Source organism: Parus major, chromosome 4 (assembly GCF_001522545.3).
Source record: "Parus major isolate Abel chromosome 4, Parus_major1.1, whole genome shotgun sequence".
NCBI classification, from domain to species: Eukaryota; Metazoa; Chordata; class Aves; order Passeriformes; family Paridae; genus Parus; species Parus major.
In genome coordinates, this window is record NC_031771.1 from 60360957 (window position 1) to 60382383 (window position 21427).

Below are 21427 nucleotides of genomic sequence, written 5' to 3' on the forward strand. Positions count from 1 at the left end.
AGTTTTCCCATCTGTTGCAAAGGACAATATGTGCAGAGGAATTCTGAATCAGTGCTGGCCTGAGCAGAATGAAGAGAAAAGGAACTTTCAGAATTCTAATTTTTGGGGTTTTTCAAATTTTTTCCTGCAGTAACTATTTAGTCAGAGAGAAATTAAACATATATGAGGAATTTCTCCCTTTTGTTCTCTTTTGGGAATCACAAGGCCCTGTTGGGCTACTTGAAATACTGGGCTGAGTGCAGGTCCAGCTGGGCAGGAATAAAGTCACTCTTGTGCCACAACAGAGGAACAAATGGCACCCTGCTGATGGTGGGGTGTGGGGTGGCAGACCACAGCCTCACTAAGCTCCTTTGCAGAAATTTGGGGTGTTTAAGAGAGGTTCTCTTATGTCTGTGCTTCACAAGTGCAAAAAACTCTGTGGTAAAAAACATAATATATAATCATTAGGAGGTCTAGCAGTCTCCTGGTTTTTCATATTTTGCACAATGAAATTATTTCATGGGAGATAAAGATGTTTGTAATAGCTCTTCTGGTAATTTAGCAAGTCTCACTTCACAGGTAATTTAGTTTTTCCTTTATGGAATAAAATAACTTGCATAGCTTTCTTGACGTTTTCCTTTACTAATACAATTTCATATATACAAGGCCTATTAATGTAGTTTTCATAATTCAAATTATTTCATTTACAGAATCACAGAATAGTTTAGGGTTGGAAGGGATCTCTGGAGGTCATCCAATCCAACATCTCTGCCAAGGCAGGGATGCCTCTAGAGGAGGTTACATAGCTATGTGTTCGTGGATTTTTAATCTCTCAAGAGGTGGAGACTCCACGACCTCCCTGGGCAGCCTGTCCCAGTGCCCTGCCACCCTCAACGTAAAGTTCTTCCTCATGTGAGGTGAAACTTGTTGTGTTTTATTTTATGGCCATTACTGCTCATCCTGTCCCTGGGCACCACTGACAAGGTCTGGCACTCTGGGATTTCTCTTGTCAGGAGGCCTGCATTTGTCAAGTTTTAGAATTTAGCTTTGGGATTTGATGCTTAGAAATTACCAGTGAGAAGGGCTGGGTTTACTATGGAACTTCAAGATGCTTTTCAAAGATGAGAGCTTGTGTTGAGGTTATAAATCCATCTTTTCTTCTGTTTCCTATGTTTGCTCTATTCTCAACACTAGTACTGATTTTGGCTCTTAGTGCTTTTGGTTGTTCTTGTATTTTAATCTTGTACTTCCTCATTGCAGCACTTGCAGCGTTCAGGGCCACGTTAAACAGTGTCCACGGTATTTCATATGTGGATTTTCCATGTGGAGCTGCCTATCTCAAACTGGTCATTCTGAAACAATCTGCATTCATGTAACACCTGGGAATTTTTGCCATAAATTTTTGGCAGATTATTTTGCTGAATGTGAAATTAATACATAAATACATGTTCTCATAATGAGTCATTGTGTTGTAATCATTCAGTCCTTTTACCATCTTACTGTAATTAGACCACCCCCCCACCCCCCCACAGGTAATGCCATTTTTTTGTCTAAAGTAGAACTGGGTCCTGACTGGTCCTTACGCTGGTGTAGGTAGTAACACAAACAATCAAGCAGTAGCTGCTTGGAGAGTAGAAATATACTGCCAACTTGATTTACATTTCTATTTTCAGTCCATTTCAAAATCATAATTGTGTTTTGCTGAATATAAATAATCTTCGATGGCCCTTGAAAATACATGCATATCCCCAGCCTTCATGAATTCCAAGTTATATTTTTGCCTGTCATTTCCAGTTGATAAATTCTTGACTTCCTTTTTTCTCTCAAATAAATAAACAAAAAAGTAAATGAATAAAAATTTTACCAACACATACTTTGATTATAGATATTAGTCATGGTTTTGAATCATGTTTGTGTTCACAGCACAATTTTGGGATGTGATATCATCTCTGAAGCTAATGGATCTTGCTGAACAAAACCTTTAATTGGATGTACTCTCTTTTAGCCTATTTTGTAATGATTTTCTATGTATATCATTAATAATTACAAATAATGTAAAAAATATATCAAGGAAAACAAGTAGCAAAAAAGTCTGAATTATGGTATATTGGTATGAATATATGCAGTTAAAAGAAAAATCCCTGTCAGTCTTCACTACGTTTTCTTTGAAAAGAAATGCTGTGTTTCACCTATAACTTGGTAAGGAAAAGCAATACAGTGTTAGAAGTTGTAAAATATTCAGTACAAGAGGAAACTGTTGCCTGACTAAATGAAGTGACTGCTTGGAGGAATAACCAAAAACATTTTACTCTAAGACTTTTCAGTTAATTGCTTTGACTGTGTTTGCAGGATGCAACAGAAGTGTAAAATACGGGTCTCCTTTAAGTATTTTCCCACAGTTCTTTGGGTCATGTGTATTAAAAGCAGGAGGTTTGTGTTTAATAATGCATTGAGGTTTTTTTAGATCATCATTGGTAGTCCCTGAAGGTCTGCAGGCATTTTCAGCCTACAGGCTTGCCTGTGTCATGCACACTGGATTTTGGAAATTAAAGCAGAGCTGTGGCTCAGGTGTGGTGTAACCACTGCTGGAGGAAGTAAAACAGAAAAAGCTGGAGCTAAATTCAAATGCGAGGCAGTTTGTCTCTAAGGTAGCAAAAAAGGGATTTTCATTTCAGTATGCTTGAACTGGTGTCTCTTGCCTTCAGAAGGAAATTGTACCAGTATGCTCCTGGCAGATCTAGAGGGATCTGGAGATGTCATCTTTAAACCTTGGAATGGAACAACAAAATACTGATTGGACTGGAGAGATTTCCTGTCTGGTTTAGGTGAGACCACTGTGGGAAAATACTTCCAGGTTCTGACCTTCACTTTGCATTTGTTACGCAAAACAGAAAGGCTAGAACACAGAAAAAATGAGGAATAGGAGATTGCCTATGGTTGTTCTTGCCTATTTTAGAGCAAATTCACATGTTTTAGGCAAGTAATGTGATCGTGTGACATAGGTTAGAAAGCTGTGTAAGTCAGGCTGGATGCAACTGTTACTGACTGTTTTCAGAGCTGTCCTAAAGTTAATTGCAATAATTAAGAACCTGGATTTCAGAAATGTCAATAAACCTTTGACACCTGTATCTTAAGTTTTCTTAGGGAAAAAATATTCACTGTTCAGCAGCTGAAAAGAAATTAATAGCTTTGATCCAAGACTGCATTTATGCTGAACCTTGTGTCAATTGCAGTATTCACAGTAAAACCGATGGAACAATTTAACCTGTTATGTGATTGAAGTACAAGCTAAAGCTACTTCAGCAGGTGTCCTTTGCTTTGAAAGCGCTGGAATTCTTTGCCCCATTACACATGAGGTGTCTTGAGTCTTTCTGTGATTTTGGTATGGTCCTTAGTGTTCATTTCTGGAGCCTCACGGGGGTGTAGAGCCTGTGTAGTGCAAAGATGGTGTTGAAGATATTCAACTGTGCTGAAAGTTTTCTACTATCTGCTGATAAAGGCCTGCAGTAGGTGTTTATGTTGAAATAGAAGTGAATTTTCACTTGTATGAGCTAGTATGTTTGTGTTACTTAAGCTAGCTTTGTTTTTCAGACATTATACTGCTCCTTTTTTGTGATATCTCCAATGTTGTGTTGTTTTGCAGTACTATTAACAAATACAGGAAAGGAAAACTAGTTTGAATCATATTGTTTCCAAAGCATTGTAAGTGTTACAGTAAGCATTACTGGTAATGCACTTGCTTTCAACAGCAGTTCTGCAATTAATGCCTTTGTCTCTTTTGTCATTTAGCATTCTATAGAAATACCTGCCAATCAGAATGCATTTGGGGACAACCAACAGTTATGTGAAAGTGATATTGCTGGTCAATAAAGGGTAATAGGCAATAGAGTGTATGTGTAATAGCTTTTCTGAAAGCTGTTGTTGAGAATGTGGAAGAAGTGTCCATTCATTGAATAGGTAGTGCCATAATTATGTTGGCTTTTTATGAGTACCTAAACAGTCATCAGCCAGGTCAGAGGAACTTGATCTTGCCAGAAGAAACAATATGTGATTTTTAAATCCTTGTATGAATCACTGATACATGTTGACTAGAGGGCTTGGGGTTTTTTTGTGTTTTGTTTTGTTTAGATTTTTTGTTTTATTGTTCCTCTCAGTAAATGGATATAGAACTGTTCATATTAAGAGAATATAAGCCTGAAAAGCATTCATGGTTGCATTTAACTTCTGCTTAGTTTTTGCTCATTCTGTGTCTTGATATAAAAGGAGCAATTTGGGGTGGAGAATATCTGAAGACTGATACAGCTTATCTAACATGCATGCTGATGAGGAGAAGTGGTCAAACTCAAACTGTATGCTGAGCTAGCACAGAAAACAGGAATAGCTGTGCAAACCCATTTGTCTCCCAAGAGAGATTTTCTGCGTGACCAGGAGACCAAGGACAGACCTTGAAGATATTGTCTGAAAAGACCTGTGAATGCCTAATTGAGGGAAAAAACTACTCAATTCAGCAGGGAGTGGGAGCAGGGATGCATGGGAGCCTTCTGCCATGCACTATCATCCAGTCAGTTTCCTGTCTCCAGCAAATACATGCTTTTTGTATACTTGAATATATTTTGTTGTTGTTGGACTGCTTCAAAAGTTTTAAACGTGGTTTAAAGTCCTTTGTAGTCTTGCTGTTGGTCTGTCTGTCTGGTGTCTTTCCTCTCTCTTTTTGCTCATGTTCTGGTAGTTTTCAAAGCCACTGTTCATGCTCAGGTGTTCTTGGAAAAAGGATACTAATCATAGTATCTAGTCACTGAAATCAAAGTTTCAAAATTCCCTGAAACTTTAGGTAGGCTCTGCCTACAAGGAAGTGGGGACTTTGTTCAAGAGAGATGGTGTTAAATCCTTGGACTCGAGGACTCTGTCTGGAGTGTTTTCCTTGTTAGACTTGGGTGAACCTCCACAGACGGGTGCTGTGGTAAACATGGGATAGGCAACCACTGAAACTTGCTGTTACCTGGGGAACAGAGTAGGAAACACAGTGTGACTGATGATGGCACTTGGAAAGCTACTTGTCTGTATGATGTAGCTGAAATACTGGAAATAAGATCAAAAGATTTACTTATGCAAACATTCATTTGAAGTTATTGTCAGAAGGCAGAAGCTGGGAAAAGTTTCTGTGCTGAGGGCTGTACGAGCAGTTTCTTTCATCACCAGGTTTGAACAGATGCACTTCAGAACAAAGTTTTGATGAAATCTTTTTGTTGCAATGATTGATTGTGCTACTGATATGATGCCAAGGTACTTAAATCCCAAACATCTGTCAAGGTGTTCAGCTTTAGCTTATTGAAAGTCTCCTACAAGGCAAATGAGGTTATGTATGAGCGGCTTTACACAAATGATGGTGATTTTATTAAAATACGATATGGAACACCTCAGACTCACCGTAAGTTTGCTGAGCCAAAGGAAAATAAAGATGTGCTTTGAACATGAAAAAACTAAGAAATGTGCTATGCCTGTTAATACCTGAGAAGGACTATGGGGTAACTCTTTTACAGTCATCAGGCCTGAACTCACAGGGTCAGGTTTCCCTCTTGTTGGAACTTCGTTTATTTGGTTTTGTTGGGTTTCTTTAGAATAAAAGTCTGGTTCTGAAAGGAACAAAATGTTATAGCAACATAACTCATGAGAAATTACCAGGTTAGACATGTCTAAGAAGAGGTCATTGTTTGCCCAAATATTTAGGAGCTGTTATAAATATTTAGACACATCCATTAGACATGGTATAACATAACTGGAGTGGGTTGAAGGTCCTCTAATGCAGTAAGTTGTGAAGATGAGGTGTGGCAGGATGGTTTGCATTGCTGCAGGACAAATTGCTGGGTGCCTCTTCCAAATGCCACACGATTCCTCTGTGTAAGGTGAGGGTTGTACATCTGGAATTGAATGCAATTGATCAACAAGCCCAGGGAGCTAAATTGGCTGTTTTCCTCTTGATAGGTAACAAATCACTAAAATCACTGCAGGATCAATTTCGTTTGAAGAGATGCTTAGTGTACTGTTTAAATATAAAAATCTAGACAAATCTGAAGCAAACTGCAGAAAAGCATTTAGAAGAAAAAAATTCAAAGAGTGATTTGTGTATTTCAATATGTATCCTTACAAGCTGAATTTGTTTCTAAGTAAATATTTGTTCTTTAAATTTGATGTTCTTGCAACAGTTGAGAATGAAATCTGATTAGCTTAAGGTCAGACTCTGAGATATTAGTTGCTGGAGGAGGCTTTGGGTAAGAGTTTTAAAGTTCAGAGGAGTGGGTTGACCCTGTCTGGCTGCTGGGTGCCCACCCAGCCAGTCTCTCACTCCTGTTCACAACTGGCCAGGGGAAGAAAATAGGATGAAAAAGCTCATGGGTCAGGATAGACAGGGAAATCACTCACCAGTGGCCATCATGAGCAAAACAGACACAATAGGGATAAGGTCAATTTCTTGCTAATTAAAAATAGCCTGTAATAGGCTGGATGAGTAGGCAGCCTTGAAGGTTGCCCAGTCTTCACTTGGTAGAAGTGGCTGCTCCATCACTTCCCTACAGCAAAACCCGTCCTCTTCCAGGGTCTGTGTTCTTTCCTAGAAGTAGAGGTTGCGGCTCAGCTGCAGAGCACTCCTGTTCTGTAAAGTAGATGTCCGAAAGCTTCAGTAATTAGTATTCAGCATATGCTTATGTGCTTCCCCCAGAAAGTATGGATTTGAGCACATGCTTTTCCAGATTAGTCTGATGAACACTCAAAAATAGAAACTACGTACACTGACTTAATCTATCATGAGTGGAAACGCCAGCATGGCAGTCTCAGATGTTCGGTACTCTAGTTCAGCATAACCATTATAAGATTTTCCTTTTTGGGGGGGTTGGAATTACACCCAATATAGAGAACACTGGAAAAATTTATCCACCTGATATTTGTTCTATGAATCATTATCTCACTGGGGTTGTTTGTTTTGTTTGTCTTTTTGCTTAAGGTGCTGCTAGCATTTTATTGTGTTAACAAGCTGTTCACCTGTCTTTCTTGCTTGTGTAATGATATTCTATAGATAAACACAGAGCAGCTGGCAAAGCTTTAACCAGGCTGTAGCTTTTTCACAGTGCTTTTTTTTACATATCCTCGTGACCAATTACCAATTGTTGCCTTCATCTCTGAGTCCTTTTTGTTTTTATGCATGTGTAACACCAGTTTAAGACTTCATGACATTTTACAAAATATGACTGTTGAGAGAATTTTTTTCCTTTTTTTTCTTTAACAGATAGCACTTCAGATAGCAGATTAAAAGGAAAATACCACAAACTAAAAACCCAAACTAAACAACCCCCCTCTGCATACAGCTATGTATTTGAAACAGCAGTTCCTTTTTCATGTAGTATGAAGAAATATTTTTGCTGCTAAATCTTCTGACAGTTAAATGCCAGAATTTTTGACTCACCTGCATATTAGAGAATTATTGTTTCTTCTTGCTATTTATTGGCATTTGGAAATCAATGAAAAATTCCAAGTGCCTGTTCAATGGAAGGATGTGAATACACTTGCTTACATGTGAGATGAAAAATAAGCAGATGTAACAACTTGCTGGTATCCCTTTTTGAAGAAGTACCTTTAGTCTTTGGAATTCATCGTCTACCAGTTAAACTTACTACTGCAACTGTGACTGGTGTAGAAAGTTGTCAATTGACTAAGTTTCTGTTGCTGCAAGTACATTACATTTTCATAATGAAGGATAAATAAACTTTGGACATTGTGCCTAATTCCTGTCCCTTTTGAACAAAATTTTTTTTTCCTTCTTATATTGTTATGTAAATAATGTTAGTTAATGTAAATAATTGTTGGTTTAAATTTAATTAGCTTAAAAGTAGTTACATGCAACATAATTTGTAAGTTTTGAAAATACTGAGTTGGCTCATCACTGCCTTTATTTGAACTTTTTAGGGCCTAATTCTGCCTTTTGCACAGACCACATTGGCAACTTGTACAAGGAGTTGTTTTCCAGTACAGAGGCATCACTTTCTGTATGCTGCAGATAGAAGCAAGTTTGTAACCTATAGCTTTCATGAATTCTCATCCTAAAGGGAATGTGCCTTCATTTTAGAAGACCCTTTTTTAAAAATTTCTGTGCTATGAAGTAATTGTTCCTATTTGGAACTGTCTGATAATGGCAGCAGTTATTTTGGGGAATGAAAAATTTGAGGTTGATCCTGTGCCTCTTTCCTTTCCCTGAAAATATTGTAGGCAACAGATTTAGACAGAGAACAACTGGACCCTCCTTATTAGAGACACACTACTATTATGACTTGCCCCTGAAGCAGGCTGAGATTCCTGTTAATAAAATGCTCGGGCTGAATTAGAGTGAAAAGATGCTGAGTGAAATACACTGAGTGAAAATACACTGACCAGTGTATTTATGAGGCAGATATATTTTAAAACAATTCAATTGCAGTGGAAGGTATGCAGGCATTTTGTTTCTCTTCTATGAAAGCATAAAAATATCGTAAAATACGTAAGGAAAAGGAGAAGGATAAGATTAGATAGTTGAGAGGAAAGATGTCACCACCTGTGGATCCAGTGATGAAGCTTGATCACTGTTCTGCTGTACAAGTGGTCACAGACATCATCCCTTGGGAGTAGAGGCCCATGAAACAGTAAGTTTGTCAGGGTACATACATTCAAGCTGGCATGGAAATGCCTGGATCCCTTCCCAGGGAGGGGATTCTCCAAATCATGCAACACTATGGGCTATGTACAGTGTTCTGATGGAGAATTCCCAAAAGACTTGGGTCTTGGGTAGCCCCTCTATTGGTCCTGTCCTCTCCTTGACCCCACTTCCATATTTCTCCACTTTATTTTGTGTGCTCACCATGGACCTGAATGGGAAAATTAGCTCCAGAAAGGTGCTGCCCTGCATTTGCACAATCCCCATTTCCAGGTACATCCTGTTCTAACTTTCTCACTTGAGTGAGAAATTGGTGTTTGAGGCATAGCTCTGTATTCATTCCTTTATGGTCCAGGCTTCTCAAACCACCCTTTCCCTTACCTTTACCATAGGGGGAATAAAGGAAGCTGTGTAGATGCAGGATAGTTCCACTGATGGGAATGTGAAACACTCCTTAAAACCTTTCACTTTAGCTGTTAGAGCTGTAGCAGAAGAGGAAGGGTTGAGCTGGTTCCTGCTGAAAGAAGGGTTGTTTCATTTGAACCCTGCAGCATTTAAAAGTACTGCATGTGAACTGTCACCAAATAATCCTGTGATTGTGAAGGCATTTCATACACTGTGTAATAAAATACATGTATTTGTGTAAAATGCACCTTTTTCCAAGTGCTGCTTGAAAAGTTACCCCAATGGATCTAAGTTTACTTTGTTCCCATGTCAAAAGGCAATCTGGATTTACCATCAGTGAAAGCGTATAATTACTGCTTTTCTGTATAGTTTCTTTCCATAGGGATCAAGTCAGGGTTCCTGAGTGTGTGGCAGAAAAACAAATGCTTAGTGCTGGATGAGTGCCAGTGAACAGTGGGAGATCTGGAGCCTTTCAACTCCATGGACTTTATTTTAAGCAGGGTTGGGTTTTAGCTGTTGGTCTGAAGACTTCAGATCAGCAGTTCAGAAATGATGGATATTATTTTCAGAGGAACGGTGGCAGGCTTCAGCAGATAGTGCTATCACTAGCTGGGATCTTGCTAATTTGCATGGTTCCCTTGCTTCTGTCTGTTCTTTGACTTATTTGGGATCGTCATGTTTTCTTGTTATGGTGGTAGCTGCATTCTTATTGCGATCTCAGTAGAAGAAAAAGCCTGAACAAAATCTGTACTTCTCTACAAAGGATCATGGAAACCTGGAGGAAAAAATTCCCTTTAATGTTCAAATTACGGGCTGCTGTCAGTTCGAAGATGACACATGTTTTATGTTACTCAAAAAGAGGTGGTGTTGGTACTTGAAAGCTGCTGTCAAAAATAATGCAAAAAGTGCTTGCAATTTTCTTTCAAAAAGAGGATGTGTCTCTAAGAACCACCCTTGTATCTGTAAATGTGGTTTTCAAAGTTATTCTTAGCTTCCAGAATTACTGTATGGTTTGAGATTGGTCTGTTGGCACCCTGGCTTCTTGTTTATAATTTATTTTTTGGTCTCTGGCCCATGTTGGAAAGTCTGTGCTAGAATTTTTCCTCTCTGTTAGTTGTCACTGTTTTTTAGGGACAGTTTCTGCTCTTGGTGTACCAGCTTGTTTAAAAGATGTTAGAATAGCATCTTTTCCTCTGATAACATGCAATAAATAATTGTACAGACCTGTTATTTGTCTAATAACCTGTAGCTAACAGGTCTCTTAGTTTAAGATGTTTTTAACATTCTCTTGTAGTCCATTTAAATTCTGTTTGAAAAATCCGATCAGAATTCATTATGCAATAAACTGAACTAAGCTAATCCTGATCATTCTTCATTGGTTAGACTTGATGGGTAAAGCCAGAATGTAACCAATTCAACAGTTAATACATCTTTTTCATATGTTTTATACTGACAGTTTTATACTTTGTGGATGACAAGCAGGCATCTTCTGATTTTGGTATCTGACCTGTTGAGTGGAACTTAAAAAAAAAGTAAAAATCATTAAAATCAATATTCAGTGAGTGATCTTTCATGAAATAAAAGAATAGTGTATTATATATCATGGCTGAATGTGTACTACTTTGTTTGGTTGGAGGGTTTTTTTTCTTTAATTTGTGGTGTGCTTGTTCCTGTCTTGGTACTGGCTGGAATGAGAGTTTGTATATAGCAGGAATAGGCAGAAGGAATGCAAGGTGTAGTTGTGGTATGAGACTCCTGCCTGGAGAGCTCATACTCAAGAAGGTGTTGGGATGATAACAGCACTATGGCCACGTAAAAAGAACTTTCTGTGCAACCAAACAAAAATTGTCCCCAGAAATCCCAAATCCATAAGTGCATCCTACAGTGGTGATATGGTTAAAGGGGTTACTGCAGTCAGTGAATAAAGAAATAGGCAAGTAGAACTAATTGAGGTCCTTGATGCTGTAGTGGAATAAGGCAAAATGAGCAGTGTTTCTCAAGTCCAGCAAATCAAAACAAGAATGTTTTTTAATTTGTTAATTTGTTGTTAAATGGGATGCTTTCCCAAAACAAACTACCAGGATACGTGGTAGGCTTTCCATGAGATGTTTTCAAATGAAGTCTATTAATTTTAGTACCTAAGGACGGGAATTGCTAATTTGTATTCTGCCAAAGAATAGTAAGTGATTTGGATTAAATTATTTGAACCACATTCTGCATAAACTGAAAATAAAAATTGGTATTGAACATGGCACTGTCCCTAATTTTCTGTTACCTAGTGCAGTAAATTGAATTTGTAAACTTGTGTTTTATTTGCTTTAAGTGGCCCCCTGTGAAGAGATTTAAAGTTTCATGCAGTTTCAGCTTGCTAGGGAGCACATATGATTGACACAATTAATCAAAGATCACACTACTAATCCACACCAAACATAATACAGTTGAGAGAACTCAATTAAAACTTTTGTTGTTCCAGTTGAAAAACAGCCACGTGGGAGCTAAGTGTCTCAGGCATACTTGTTTTGCTTGAGATCGGTCTTAATAAATTTCCTGATTTTGCTTCTGCAATGCAATTTAGATGTTTAAAAATCAGCAGTCATGCTTTGTCACAATTCCGTACCCAGACTCCAGCATCTTTGTTTATTAACTTTGTCTAGAAGGTTTTAATGGTTGTGAATAAATGCTGAAGGAAAACATAAAAACAGAAATAATAAAAATCGCCAGGTAGGGAATGCTTAAAGAAATGCTTTACTAAAAGCTTTACTATAAATACAGAAATTTAGAACTAAACAACATAAAATTGAGTACTTCAATTATGTGCTCTCTCTCTTATTATTAATTTTGAATTTTGTTTGTTTCCCTGACCATATATCACAAGCTTTATCCTTCTCCCTGGGCACCTTTATATCAGTATAGTGAAGGCATTATTCAAGAGTGTAGATTGTTGACAGCTTACACTTAAGATGTTGAAACCAGAATTCCTAGCTGTTAATGTTTTGAAAAATCTTTTTATGATGTAAACCTTTACTGTTAATATTTCCCAATGTTTTTGAGGAGGTATTCCATGATTCTTTTGGTCTTTTTATTATAGATGCTGCTTTGTTTTAATGTGGCCAAAAATCCATTGTGATGAATCTGTTCTTTGCCACCTGAAAGACTTTGTGACATAGTTTTCTCCCTGTAATACCTTGTTTTAGTGATATTATTATTATTATTAGTGTTGTAAAGTGTTTGCATCTGTTTGGCCCTGGGAGATTCATTACCTGCGTTCTTGTGATGTTCAAAGGGAGGATTCTGACCATGTTGCAAAGGTTACCATGGTGCTTGATAGATTATTCCATTGTTTGATAAGTTTGGGGGTATTGTTTGTTTGTTTTAACTTGGAAAGCAACTTTGTCTTGTTCTGCCTAGAGCTGAAGTCTGCTTCTGTTTAATAAACAAGCCTTCTGATTCAGTTGTTTGCTCCTCCAGATAATTATGCTACAAGAAGTGAGAATGCCAGGGTGGTTTTGGAAATAATGGCAGCTGAGTAATGATTCACATTTATTATGCGAGATGGTTTTTGAGAGGGGTTTTTTTTCCTCTTCAAAGTAGAAAACTTTTAAATGTGTGTGTAAATAATCTCAATATCATTCTTTTCTGTGCTGCCGTACTACTTATCTGGCTTATATGTTCAAAAAAACTTTTGGTAAATACAACTAGCTGAAGTTGTTTTAGTTTTTGGGGTTTGGAGTTTTTTTTGCAAAAGTAATGTAATATTGTCCATGTTTCCAATACAGAGAACAGACCCACAGCTCCTTGCTCAGTTCTACTATGCTGATGAGGAACTAAATCAAGTGGCAGCTGAACTGGACAGTTTGGATGGAAGAAAAGACCCACAGAGATGTACACTGCTGGTCAACCAGTTTCGCTCCTGTCAGGTAATCAAAGTGGCAACTTCCTGATTTCACTGAGATTTTTATTTACATTTAATATATCCCTTTAATAGTTTTTGTATTAATTAGTTTTTATTGTCAGAGCTTTTAAAAGTAAACCTTTGTTAGATACATGCCTTTCCTAACTTCAAAGGGTATATTCTTGAAAATACTATCCGTAAGTTAAATTTCCTGCATCTCATTTAAGAGTATTGGTGCTTTCCCTGAATAAGAATACACATAATGAACTTTGTTTACTTTATATAAAATGAGCATACAGAGCTTACAGGACATGAGAAATATTTCAAAATTTCAAGCAGGAAAAAATATCCATGTCATTTGTAGCTGATCACCTTTCAGCCCTCATGAATCTCATAGTTTTTCATTAGTAATTGAACTACATTCAGAAGATTATGGGGTATTTAGCTAATTAAAGTTTTTAGAGGTAGAAAGAAACTGCTTTTGTTGTACCCATCGTATTTGCATTAGTGCTTTGATATTGAGAAATGATTGATATTGAAAAAAAGTTGATTGGAAAACAGGTGCTCTGTTTGCTTGCAAGAAAACTAAATTTTACAAGTCCAGCTTTTTCAAGAGTGCTTACAAAGAAAGTAGACTTGGAATGTATTGTTCTGTCAGAAACACTTTTAATACTTCTGTTGACTGTGATTGTCTTGACAATTTCCTACTGTATTGTTCCTAGAGAAAAATGTGAGTTTAAGGGATTACCAAACTGGAAACTGTAAGTTTATTAACAAATTAAAAATGCAGTGACTTGGAGTGAAAAAAAAAAATAGGCGTGAAAGTTATCTTCAGAGGAAGACTTTGAGTCTTCTGTGTGACAGATCAGCTGTGCCTAAACCATACTTGACAAATATTTATCTGACTTTTCCAAAACCTCCAGTAGTGGATGTTCCACAGCCTTTCTACTCTGTCCAGACTGGTGGGAAAGGTTTTCTGATATTAAGGGTGGATTAACAATATCATTCTACAAGACAAGTCTTCTTGGTTGTTTTATCCATGGCAGTGACAATTTATTCCCTGTTTCCCTGCAGGCACACAGGTTTTCTGATGTGTTTCCTGTAGTATAGGTAGACCTGAAGAGCTGTTCTATTCAAAAAGTAGCTTCTCTGAATGTTTCACCTGTAGGAGCACAGGAAATGCAGACTCTGACTGCTCCTTGGTCAGTTTGCTTGGCTTGTTCTATAGTGATTCAGTACCTTGTGACTCTTAATATCTTCTGATGTGTGGTAATTTAATTTGTTAAACAGATTGTTTTAGCACAAACAATCTGTTGCTAGAACTGAAAGAAAAAATGGAGTTTTTTTATGTAGCTATTTTGGTAATTTGTAGTTGTAAAAGTTCTGTAGGACAGATCAGATCATTGTCAAATGTCATGTCAAAACAAGCTTTGCTTAATTAGGTCATAACATTATTTTGTAGTACGTTGTGTAAATGCAGTGATTTTTTGATTTCTTTTTAGAATTTGTCCTGTAATTTCCAAACAAGAGAAGGTACAGTGTTTTAGTAAGGATTCAAAATGTAGGTGTTTGCTGACCAAATATCACACAGTAGAAGGAAAAATTGGTTTTAGCCTAAGGTGTGGTGGGCTTTGAGAATGATGGAGAGCCAACAGCCAGCTCTGGGCTCAGAACATTGCCCAGAATGTAAAAGCAGGGTAGCAGCTGCATTGTGCAATACCTCTGGTATCTGCAAAAACAGTCATGCAATTCTGGGACCTTTTGTTTAGAAATGTGCACTTCTGACTGTTCAATCAATGCTTTTGAAAAGTATTTTGTGACCACAGAACATAGTTCATCAGACTCCCAGTCTTTGCATGAATTTTTTTCTCCTATTTTGTGCTAGTTCATCCATGGAAACTTTAGTTTTAAGATACCCAGATGATTCCCAGTTTTTATCTCCATGAAATTTACAGAGGCATAGCATTTCTACCAGATTTTAGCATTTTCTAGGGACAAAGATTTCTAAAATTCCACATCCTTCTATCTTGGCATCTGTTTTTTAAATTAATTCATTGTTCCTGGGTTACTTATTTTCAGATCATTCACTGATAGTGTCTGCTTGATTCACAGATGATGGTTTTGAGTTTTATTTTTATCAACTAGAGAAGGGAAATGCCTGTAAATTAGTGTGGTTTTGTTTTATTTGTTGTTTTTTTTTTTATGCTGACAAATCTTACAAACTTATGATTCTTCTTGGAGAGAGGTTGGGTGTTACGTTGGATCTTGACTGTGTCTGAAGAGCCAAGCTTCAAATCTTTGTGTCTGCTTTGAACTTATGATAGTTTTGTTAAGGATCTCCAAGTTTATTGTTGTGTGTGAACAGACTCAGACAAACCAGAAGGTCTCTGCCTAAAGGATCTAATACTTTATAGTGGACATACTTTCAGTACTGGTAACATTAGTCAAGGCAAGTTGAAGGTATGCTGCATTGTGGTGTTCCTGTGCACATTCACAGAGAACTGCAGTCTTCAAGACTGTTGATGCTCCCTTAGTTAAGAGCTGCAACTCTGAATGTTGTCTTCTGCTTTGTCATAATACTAGCTGCTGATAAGAATCATACTTGTTACAGTCAATTAACTTTTCAAAATTTCTGAACATCTTGCAGCTTGGTTTTCAAATGCTGTGGGTTGACTGTACAGCAGGATGCTGAGTAGCATAATCCATGAGTAAGAGTGGTAAGATGAGTAAGATGACGGTTTTCAAAGCTTTTTATTTTCACAATAATGTGATGTAACACTGTTTTCCAGTTATGGTAGCCTATCATAAAAATGGCTCATCCCTCATTTTGCTTTGCTGTTTGGACGTCAGTGGTAGAATATTGTGAGAATATTGTAAGAACATATCTATCAGTACAGCATCTTGCATTTATTGTGTGATTAATGCCTATTCAACAGAATAAAACACTTCTCTACTGGTTTCTGTTAAGATTAACAATACCTAAAGTGTGCTGAGATGCATGATGAAAAGCTGTGTAAGTTTTTCTTAAATGAACCAAAAGGTAGGTAGAATGTCAAACTTTGGTTTATTGAACTTGATTGATAGTTCTAAAAGGAAAACTCTTCTTTCCTTAAGAAAAACATCTCTGCTTTAGTGAATCTTCAGTAATACGCAGTGCTTGTTCATCTGAGGTTTTTTCACTGCAACACAAATCATTGCAGTATTTTTATATTAGTGGTAAAACAAGGTGTCCTTTCCTATGCTATTCACAGCATCACACAGCATTGAGTTTTACATGAAGTGATGGTAACTCATACACTTCTGAGTTATTCACTCATGCATTCACTATCATTCTCTAAATTAATTTGCTTTGATTGTTGCTGTTTTCACATTGATTAGTGTTTTATTAATTGACTTGGTAAACTGGTTTAAAACAATTTATCAGCTATTTAAATGGAGTTAGGTTTATTGTTAAATATTACGTAATTTCATTTGTTTTGTTTAAGAGTAAAGAGTAAAAAACCTCTGTTGCTAAAGCAGATATTTGTTAGGAAGTCACAGGTAACGTGTGCATAAGTACTTCACATGGTGAGAATGTTTTTAGGATCATAGTCCTTGCTTGCTGTTTCAGTACACTGATAATTAATTCTCTGTGTACAGTACTGAGGTCTCAGAATAGCACATGAGTCAGTTCCAGCATGGTTTTATCAGCATTATTCCTGCAGATTGTATCTCAGCAGTGTGTCTCTTGATCTGCTGAAGTGCATGAGGAAGGAATTTGCCCCGTCAGGGCACTGACCTGAAGCAAGCCATAGACTTTCCCGGCTGTGCTGTCCTTTTGCACTGTTCCACAGAACAGTAAAATGATGAATTTGTAATACTTGTGAGACATGACTGTTTCTGGCTCTCTGGTAGGAGTCCTGGGCATTGCATTGACTGGCAGTACATTACACTGGTTCTTCACTCCTTTCCTGCTGGTTGCCTTCTTGGGAAGCACCTCCTGAATTACTGGAATTGGCAGCCCAGCGTTTCCAAGTCAGCTTTAGCAGTTCCAGTTTGCTGTAACATTAGGCTTCAAAATGTAGCCTTTAGTGGACTGCCTCCTGTATAGATCACTCCTTCATTTAGTCCTGGAGAAGCAGGCATCTGTGAACTTCATTATCCACTGTAGCATAAGTAAATGTTGCTGAGGAGTTGGAGCCCTTAGAGAAAGTTAATCATATCTCAGTGTTGTGTTTTATCACTTGTCTGTCTCAGTTTCTGTAGCAATGCAAACTATGTGGTGAATTTTATCAAAAATGCTGTTTCAACCACACTTATCTCCATATTTCTTCAAGCTCAATTTAACAGCTGAAAGCATCACTGCAAAATAAGTTGAGATACAAGTGTCAGTGGAAACAAAACTTTGCCCTCGCTGTAAAGGAATATGTTACAGGCTAAAGGAGCTTACTGTGCGGTGTGGAAAGAGTAAATTGGATATGGCAAACAAGGAGTAAAGGAACAGTGCTGCTGGGAGCATACTTGGGCAATCTGCTTTGTCACATGCTAAAATCGCAGTCAGAGAATAGTCTGGGTTGGAAGAAACCTTAAATATCACCCAGTTCCTGCCCCCTGTTATGGGCAGGGACACCTTTCACTAGATTTCCCCAGCATGGGGCAGGACCTTACACTTGGCCTTGCAGAATCAAACCTTTAACACAAAGAGAAAATATATGCTTTTTATCTTTGAAATATTTTTTGTGCATATTTGAAACACTTAGGAATGTTACTTGCTTTCTGAAGAGAGAGATGGATGGGTGTGATGAGTTTGGAAGGGGGGAAGCTTTTTCTGATACTGTGTAGTGTCTGACCCAAGCAGTGATCATGTTTGATAATGGCTCACTTTAGGAGGTGGTTACCAATTTCAGCTGATACAGGGATGGCAGTCCAGTTGTCTTTCACATCAGCTTACACCAGGTATGTGGGCAGATTTCTATATTGGCTTTTTATTTAATTAAGAAAACCCCACAAGACACCAACAACAGCAACACTGAAAAACCAAACAAGACAAAAAGCCACAAACAACCAAAACAAACCAAGCAAATGAAAACAGACCAGCAAAAATCTAACTCCAAACAAACAAAACTTTCAACACAACACCATCACACAGAACTCTGAAGCTGTTGCAGGGCTTGCAAATTGCTTAGTAACATTTCCAGAGTGAAAGAGAAACATGACTGAGTGAATTGTCATAGAGCATGCGTTGATTTCTCTGTAGTGGGAAATGGAAAGGCTCTTCAGTGTGTGACATTTGAGTTTTGTTATTATATATATTTAAAAATAAATAAAAGCTGATGTAGCATGAAATGACAACACAGGTGGTAATCAATAATGCACAAGGGTGAAACTCAATCTGGATTGACAAGTTGCTAAATAATGAAAAGAGAACTTATCTTTGTGTACAAAACACAATGAATTTTTTATCAGTGAAAAAGGGATGTGATTATATTATATTAAATGGTGCATGTTGGGGTAGCCATAGGTTGTTACTGAAGAGGCTGTGATGCAGGGTTATGCTGTACCATCTGCTCATGATGACCACAATCATTGCATGCAAACTCCTGTGGAAAACCACTGGATTTGGTGGAAGATGAGGTAGTCATCCATATAAGACATGAGGTACTAACAGGAGAGCAATGAATATTTTATCTGTGCTTCAATTAGAACAGTTCCTTCTTTTGGTCACACCTTTTATTTAAATTTAAAAATAGAGCATTTTCTTCTTTGTGAACAAGAACCCAGCTATAGAAGGCTCTTAATTTCAGAGGTATTGGAGTCTTCTAATACGCAGCTACTAAAGATAAAATTATTTTTCCTTTCTTAATATAAGATTATTTGCCCATGATCATTGTTTTTATATTGCTAACAATTGGCATATTGGTACCTTGACAGTATTGAGAGTGAACCTGCACATAGTGGTATAATTCCCAGAGTACTTGAAGGCTAAATGAGGACAATGGAGCCAGGTCATTTTAAGCCTGACTTTTCTCAGCATTTGTGAAGTAAGATACTATACTGGATCCAGTTATGTAGGAATTAATGTAATGTGACGTGTCTGAGTATCAGGGGCTTTATAGCTCTTCTACACTCTTCAGCAGTGCCATCAGAGGATTGCTGTCAGCTCTGCTATAGTATGATTGGCTAAATTTTAATTTATTTTTTTTTTACTGTTGCAAAGAAGGATAGATTCTAGTATCAGCCACTGAATTGTTTATGTAGTCTCATGACTTAAATATGCTGCAATTTTCCTTCTTTTCTCCATATGCACATGGTAGTGCCACGTTACTAAGATTAAAAATACGTGCAAATTATTTATTTTGTGATGTTGCTGTACTTGGGGATTAAGTCTGTTTTCTTCTGCTAGGAGCCTTTTCACTTAATCATATAGAAAAATCCATACCATTTATTTTTTTCTTTAATGCTGGTAAAGTATGATAAGAAAGACAAGAAGGCAGGTTAGTAATTTGTCGAGTTGGTTCTTAGCAGTAGAATTTAATTTTCACTGTGACCTTAACATACTTGCAAGTTAAATCCTGTTTTTTAATAAGAAATAATTAATTTCATAATAATGGATTATTATGAAGAATATTCTGTGGAATATTTTGCAATCTTGTTTCTCATGTGTCAGGTTGTCGTAAGTAAATTTTCATTAAACAAAATCCTTGAATGGAACATCCTGAGTTGGAAGTGACCCACAAGGGTCATGAAGTCCAACTCTTGGCCCCACGCAGCACCATCTGTCAAAGTCACACCATGTCCCTGAGAGCATTTCCAGACTCCTTGAGCTCCATCAGGCTTGAGGCTGTGACCACTGTCCTGGGGAGCCTCTTGTAGTGCCCAGCCCTGCTGCTGGGTGAAGAACCTTTTCCTAATATCCAACTAAACCTCCCCTGACACAACTTCAGGCCATTCCCTTGGATCCTGTCACTCACTATGGAGCAGAGATCAGTGCCTGCCCCTCCCATTCCCTTCATAAGGAAGTTATAACTCCAGGGAGGTCTCCCCTCAGTTTCCTTCTCCCAGGACAAGATCTCCAATTCATTTGTCCCTTAGTCCAGAGGTTCTCAGCTGTGCCATTGCCAGCTACAAGCTCTCTGCATTCAAGCCCCTGCCTCACCTGCCCTGCCTGTTCCTCGCAGAGAGCCTGAACCATCCAGCAGGACACTCCAGTCACAGAACTCATCCCACCAGGTTCTGCTTATGCCAGTGATGCCAAATTTCTGGGACTGAGCCATGGCTTCCAGCTCCTCTTGCTGGATCCTCATTTGCACCTTTAGATTAAAGCCTTCAGGTGTTAAATTTTTTAAATATATATCTATATATGTTAAATATTGGACAGAAAAAGGACTTCTACATATTGGAAGGAGGGATTACAGAATATTTTTGAGTTGATAATTTCAGACTGCCTTTTTGTTACTATTTCTGTATAATTAAGCAATAAATTACTAATTGAATGGCTGGAGTTTAAGGTGATGGGAAGAAAATAAATTGTTAGCCATTAAGGTGGCTTATTCAGTTGTTTTAACTTTATAATTAGCCAAAGAGAATGAGAAGTTTAAACAGTTCACTCCTAACTCCAAGTTCCTTTTGGAGTAAAGATGCAATGGTTGTCTTCTGCCCCCAGCTTATGCTTTTAAAATAATTTGTAGTAACTCATTTATGCACAGGGTTCTTGGTGAAAAATAATGTAGACTTTTAGACAGTAATTAAAAAAAGATGCATTTTTGAAAGTATTACATGTATTAGCAAGCTAGTGTTGCTTTGCAGAAGTTTGAAATGACTGATATGAAAACAGCTTGTGATAAGGATGAATTTGCTGTTGGAGAGCAGGCTTCAGATAGTAGGCTTTGTTACTGCATGCTTTTGCACTGTTTGCACTCATAAAAACTTCCCATTTTAAAGGCTTTGGTAAATCTGTACTTGTGTGAAATTAATTATGCAGAAAATGTGCTCTTGGTGAAGAAAGCTTACCTTTTTGCGTATACCACCTACTTTCTCCTGCTGGATTTCCATTTTGTAGAATAGTGCTATTTTTTCAACACTTTTTAAGCAACAGCAGCAGCATTACCCCAAGTACATGGTTCTTCACACTGTGAAGAAGGCTGGATACTTCTTATAAGTTTATACTGTTCCTTGTTCTATATTTCTGAGAGAAGCCCAGAATTGAATTCAGAAAATGTAGTACTCTTGATTCTAACATGTGATGTACACAATATAAATTCTTAGGTTTGCCCTGAGAATACATTTTCAGTTCTCTAGAGGTCTCAGGGTTTATGTGCCTGAAGATTATTTACACAAATACTGAGCAACAGATTTGTATTCTTTGATTTCTCAATTGCCCTGCAGTGTCTGTAGCTGCTGTTAAAGTTGTTGCTGTTCTACATACACAGTGCTCATAACAAACAGTGTATTAGTTCATGTAGAGGTGTTAAATGATGATCATCTTGAGGCTGCAA

General features: G+C 37.6%; 1 protein-coding gene across 6 annotated transcripts in view; it reads left to right on the plus strand.

The window, feature by feature from the left end:
- Positions 1-21427, plus strand: part of ZFYVE28 (zinc finger FYVE-type containing 28) — a 145413-nt gene that overhangs the window by 52153 nt on the left and 71833 nt on the right. For all 6 annotated transcript variants that reach the window (XM_015625176.3, XM_015625177.3, XM_015625178.3 and 3 more), the window contains exon 2: positions 12838-12978. In XM_015625176.3, coding sequence (XP_015480662.1) covers positions 12838-12978 — 141 coding nt within the window. The remainder of the gene's footprint in view (positions 1-12837; positions 12979-21427) is intronic.